The sequence below is a fragment of the Hirundo rustica genome, chromosome 13 (assembly GCF_015227805.2).
Source record: "Hirundo rustica isolate bHirRus1 chromosome 13, bHirRus1.pri.v3, whole genome shotgun sequence".
Classification (NCBI taxonomy): domain Eukaryota; kingdom Metazoa; phylum Chordata; class Aves; order Passeriformes; family Hirundinidae; genus Hirundo; species Hirundo rustica.
The window spans coordinates 17,548,774-17,554,773 of record NC_053462.1 but is presented as its reverse complement, the minus strand read 5'-3'; the positions used below and the strand labels follow the sequence as shown (position 1 = coordinate 17,554,773).

Here is a 6,000-nt window from a genome sequence, read left to right as displayed (position 1 = left end):
GATGTCCTGCTCTTCTTTCCTGTTCGCTGTTTGTATTTCTTATCTAGTTTCTATTTGTACTCAATTTTATTATCGTTTATTACCATAAATCCAGGTTGCACTTTCCTTGTGGTATTTGTGCTCCTGACATTACGAGTTCATCTGTGCTGACCTCGGTATGAGAATTGCACCATCACAAGAGCAATAAACCCCAAACAAAAGCATTTTTTTCAAGAGATATCATCGAGCTCATTAGATAAGCAGATTGTGTCATCACCTGCTCAATCCCAGAAGTGAGACAGTTACTTGTGATCATAAAAAATCTGTCATGGATGTCCCTCTTTGGCTTATTACTGTAGAGTATTAATGTGGTGCTACATCCTCTTTTGCAACGGTTCTTGCTCAAGAGGTTGCTGGTTACACCAAGACTTTCTTCTGTCCAGCTCATTGTGGATGACATCATGATATAAATAAAATTTGAAATGGAAAATACTGGCAATTGGAAAGGCCAAAGTGGGCAGGAAATGGAAGAAACCACAATGATAAGCAGGTCAGTGGGTAGTACTTGATAAGTTTCTTCTGTTGAGACTGGAAGGTTTTTTCCTGTGAAAAGCTGGCGGGGTTGTGGCTGCAGCACTTGAAGCTGAAGTGCTCTGTAGATGAAATGCACATGGAGTCAGTGTGGACAAAGGAAATCTTCACACAATACAGAAAAAAAATCTTCAATCTGTTGAGCACTCACTGTAGTCTGCAGATGGAAACAGACTGACCTATTTCTGGTTGGTTTAATTAGCAAGGTGGGAAAAAACAGAGAGTGCCTGTGCCTTGGCCCCCTCGCACCACAACTTCTGCTGCACAAATGCACCAGTGCCAGGTGAACGGGGCTGGAAGGTGGCTCCTCACTGCCTGCATGCCCTCGGTCTCTGTGTGTGCTGTTGGGCTGAGCTGGGGCTTGGGCAGCAGAGACTCGACCTGGTGCCTATCCTGGATCTGTGTCCCAGCGTCTTCCCATCCTAATCTGCAGGGCTGGGATCCCAGTTCTGGCCCCTGGTTCTGCCATGGGGTCTTGGCACAGGGATGTCTATGCTGGGGTTATGTCCAGAATCTCGGTCCCTGTCCCCACAGCTGAGCACCCACATTCTCTTGGCCTCCTGGCCTTCTTGATCTGGACACCTGGGCTGGTGTCCCAATTCTGAGCTCTCAGTGAGGGATGCTGGGGCAGGTTCCCTGTCCCCCGTGTGAAATTCTTGGTTAAGGTGCAGGTCCCTTTCACAGAACCACGGACCGGTTCGGCTTAGAAGGGCCTTACGGCTCATCTCATTCCAACCCCTGCCATGGGCAGCAGGGACACCTTCCCACAGACCTCGCCGCTCTAAGCCCCGTCCAACCTGGCCTGGAACACCTCCAGAGACGGGGCGGGACGTCCAGCGGTGCCGCCGCAGGGCGGTGCTCCGGGAGCCGCCTCCCGTCCGGAGCTCGCACCGCGGCTCTGGCCGCCCCCTCCCCAGGGCCGTGTCCCGGAGCCCCTCAGCGGAGCGGGGGCCGCACCGGGGGCTGCGCGGCGGCCGCTCCGCCACCGCCGGGCGGGGCCAGGGGCAGCGCGGCGGGGCCGCACACGGCGCCTGTGCCGAGGGGCAGGGCCGGGGAGGCGGGCGGCCCCCCGCTCCCCTCCCTCCGCTTCCCGTCCCTGCCCCTTCCCCCATGGCGGCGCTGGGCGCCTCGGCGCGGCTGGCGGCGGCGGCGGCGCTGTGAGCAGCGGGCCGGGCGGGCATGGCGGGCCGCGGCCGCCGCGCCTGGCTCAGCGTCCTGCTGGGGCTGGTGCTGGGCTTCGTGCTCGCATCGCGCCTCGTCCTGCCCCGCGCCTCCGAGCTGGCGGCGGCGGCGCGGCCCCACCGAGCCCGCACCGCAGGGCTGCCGCCCGCCGCCCGCCGCCGCCGCCGCCGCCCCGCCGCGCCGCCCCGGCCCGCCGGCACAGAGCTTCCTCTTCGTGGGGGTCATGACGGCGCAGAAGTACCTGCGGAGCCGCGCCGTGGCCGCGCACCGGTGAGCGGCAGGAGGCCGGCGGCGCCCGGCGGGGATGGGGGTCCGGTGGGCTGCGTTGGGCTGGGGTCTGGGATGGGCTCGGGGTCGTTTCGGGTGGGCTCCACTCGTCTCAGCTCGGTTCGGTCGCGTTCAGTCGAGTCGGGCTTGGCTCGGTTCGGTCCCATTCAGCCGAGCCGGGCTTGGCTCGTTCCCATTCAGTCGAGCCGGGCTTGGCTCGGTTCGGTCCCATTCAGCCGAGCCGGGCTTGGCTCGGTCCCATTCAGCCGAGCTGGGCTCGGCTCGGTTCCGTCCCATTCAGCTGGACTCGGGCCGGTCGGCCGATCCCCCAGGGGTAAAACCGCCCGGGCCGGGATGCCCTTGCAGCCGGGATGCCCCCGCCGCCCCCGGGGACCGCTCGCCCTTCCCCGGGGCAGGTGCGGGCGAGCCTCGGGGCACGCTCAGCCCCGGCGCTCCTCGCTCCGACCCGGGAGCACTGAGGGAGCCCCGGGGCGCTCTCCGGGCGGGCTGCGGGAGGAGCGGTGCCCCGAGCGGTGCCCCGAGCGCTGCTCCGCTGCCCGGGCAGCTCGGCACAGACGCGAGGGGTCGAGTGAGTCGCGTTGCCGCTCCCGCAGGGTCTGGCTCAGCCGGGTTCCACCTGGCAGGTGGCCCCAGTGACCTCGCCTGAGGGTCAGGCAGCCCCGCCGATGCGAGGGGACACTGAGCGCCGGTCACCGGCGGAGACACGGGCATCAAAGTGTGTCCCTCAGTGCCTCTGCCTTGGGCGCAGCTGCGCCACACTGGTACGGTCCTTGGCTGCTGCTTGTGGAGCGAGCTGACAGCCTGATGGTAACAGGAATAAAGTTTGGAGACCGCCGTAATCCCCTGGACAGGGAAGCAAAGACCACTGTGTCAAGCCGAGAGCGTGTGCTTGGGTATGAGACCCAGATAAGGCATCTGGGAACAAAGAGTAAACCCCACCTCGGCTCTCTGCAGCCGCTGCTGAGGCGGGACCAGGTAGTGAAACAGCTCGGATGAGGAGAGTCAGCCTGGGTGAAACGCTCCGTGCATCAGACTGGTTGAGCTAATGCAGGAACCAGGTCTCTGGGCCGTGTGTTCATTACCTGAGCGCAGCTAATTTTGGAGCAGGTACAGTCTTGGTGCTTTGCACTGTGTGCTGCTCACCGTGTAGCTGGGTTTGGCCGTGAGTGCCACGAGCTAACGGGAATTCTGTCCAAAGCCTCGGCAGCATCGGGATAATCGTCTCTTCTGTGAGAGATGTGTCTGTGGCTTTGGTGAAACTCTCTGCTCTGCTGAAATATGCTGGGTTACGCTCACTGCTCTGCTGTGTGCGCCAGCAGGCAGTGCTGGGAGGCTGGCTGCACGGCAAGCCTGCTCGGGAAATCCGAAAGAGTTCAGAGCTAAAATGTCATCTTGGGTATACCCCAGCTCCGGCTGAGCCAGCACCCTCGGAGGAGCAGCCAGGAGCTCTGGGACAGATCTTTAATAAAACATCCCCTTTAGTCTTGTGCTAGAACAGATCCTGCTCCGTGTCCTGCCTGCCCTGGCTGAAAAGTACTTGGCCCTATTGACCAGTAAGAGCAGGATGGTAAAACTATGTGTGATGGGCCATCATACCATCATTCCCAGCTCAGCTCTGGTTTCAGGAAATCTGTCTTTATATCAGCATCAAATGCAGTAAAATTGCTTTATTTGGGCAATCTGAGGCACATTGTCCACCAGCAATGGTTTTAATGGAAACTTAATTCCTTCTTCCAGCAGTAGACCTGTAATTAAGTTACAGAGAGCGCATGATTGATGCTTTGAAATGGGTGAAGGAATCTGTTTCTTCAGGGTTATGTTCTCCTTCACCGTGTGGGATGGAGCATTTTGGATTGCAAATCTCACGGGCTGTGTAATTTAGATTTACATACAGGGACGGTGGAGTCGTGTTGGGACATCACGGAGCAGGTTTTATGGTGGAATAGTTTTTCTAGCATCCATCAGATTTTGCATCAAGAATTCGGGAAAGGGGAAATTTATCACTCGGTTGTCCAGAGTGTTCTTTAGGGAGGAATTCACTTTGCTGGTGGGGGAAGGATTCTTCTCCCTGGTTTTGCCTGTGCTTGCTGAACAGTCTCATGCTGTGGCAGAGCTGGGTTTAGAGAACAAGATCTGCAACATCTGCTCGCACCAAACAATGGCTAAAGATGCAGCTTAACAAATTCAGCTGATGGAATCGGGCTCCTTCAGCCCTTAGATGGAGATCCGAGTATCGCTTTTTACTACACTGCTATTTTGGTTTAACCTCTAGAGACGTCTGTTCTTGGAAGAGAAGATAAAGAGACTCTTAGTTGAGCTAAACGCGTTTTTCTCACCTCCGTTGGTGAAAGAAATGAGCTAATGTCCTGGTGACAGGAAGACATCTTTGGGGGAAGATGGGGAGGGGGGAAGAGGAAGACAAACCTGAAATCTTAAATGGCTTTTGATTGCCATGAAGTACTCAAGCAGACAATTGCTGGGATTACTACATTGACAAAGCATCCTGGTGAGCTGAATCGCTGGCACAGCCAGTGAAATGGGAAGCTGCTAGCAAGGCATTCCCGGGGTGGCAGCGTGTGCAGAGCCTTGATACCACGCTGAAAGGAATTAGGGATTCAGAGGCTGAATACCTCCAAATTGCTGTGGCTCAAAGGCCATTTACAGACACAGCTAAAAGGGACCCGAGCGGAAAGCATTTGCTGATCCCGGCTGCTGTGAATCCATATAGGGTCTAACAAGAGGGGAAGCAATCCACTTCCTGAACATCAATCATGAGCAAAATGACCACTGCAAGGCAAAACAGGCCTGCTGGATTTTCGGGAGCCGCCGGCTCTTTGTAACAGTCGTGCTTTTGTAGTCTGTGAGGCAGAGAGTGAGCTTTTAGATCCACAGGTTTTCGGAGGGCAGATCTGCAGCCTCAGCAGCGATTGCATCTGACAGCCAGGTTAGCAGAGCTTCCCTTCCAGGAGGCCGGTGAAGTGCAGCAGCAGGAACCACGGTGCCGCTTGGAAGGACAAGGAATAGGCAGGAAAAGAGCCGGGCAGGAAGGAGTTAAAGGCATGGCTGGGGTTCAGGGAAAGTGCAACAATATGTGCTAATGGTTTTGCAGTTGAGGGGAGTTGTCCTGAAAGAGCTGCAGGAAGGAGAGGATGGGAATAAGCAGTCTCCCAGAAGATTTAAGTCTGCTGTCTCAGGAACAGAAATATCAGGCAGATAACCCTTTTTTTTTTTTTTTTTTTTTTTTTTTTCCGTTTGCGTAGCAACTAGATTTCCTGGGAAACGTGGCAGGAGAGTGGTGTGAATGCAGTTAATGGCGAGATGTCAGCGGCTGGCCTTTGGCAGCATCTCTGCAGGGATGCAGCTGCAGCACTTCTCGGTTTGGGACAGTCCCCAGGGCACCGTCAAGTGCCACGAGGACCATGAGCGATGCCCGGGGCTGGTGCTGAGCCATCTCTGCCCTGTGGCACAAGGATGCCCGACAGAGGCTCCATTTCGAGCGTGCTGCCTCCGTTGGTGGTGGCTCACAGGGAGCTGCGTGCGCTGGAATCCAAATACCTGAGCGCTCCGAAGAGCTTAAGTGAAAGCTCAGCCAGAAGGATTTGGGTGGGGTGTAAGGGAGTTTGTGTTATCTGTCTAAGCCTGCACTTACACGTCATTGTGCGGCTCCTAAATTCAGATCTGGATCTTTTGGGTGGTTTGGCCCGTTCTGGTTGCTGGTGAAGGGATGTGATGGATTGTGGAGGGGGCCCTGTGAAGTGACTTGGAATGTCGTGCCAGCACAGTACGTGTTTTACTTCATGTGTGAATCCTCCCACAGTACTGCAGTAGTGAGAACTCGGTGTCCTGCTCAGGTACCCTCCACCAGAAACATCATGTACTTGGGATTTCTGACCAGTGACCTAAAATTTGTGAGGATGTTTAAGGAACTGTATGAAAGAAACACAGTGAGAGCAACTGTCA

At 56.4% G+C, this 6,000-nt stretch overlaps 1 protein-coding gene across 1 annotated transcript in view; it reads left to right on the top strand.

Annotated features, from left to right (window-relative positions):
- The first annotated feature begins 1,749 nt into the window (after nucleotides 1-1,749).
- The window catches only part of CHSY1 (chondroitin sulfate synthase 1), a 75,815-nt gene continuing 71,564 nt past the window's right edge, over nucleotides 1,750-6,000 (top strand). Inside the window, 2 exon segments of the mRNA XM_040077780.1 lie at nucleotides 1,750-1,878; nucleotides 1,880-2,022. Coding sequence (XP_039933714.1) covers nucleotides 1,750-1,878; nucleotides 1,880-2,022 — 272 coding nt within the window.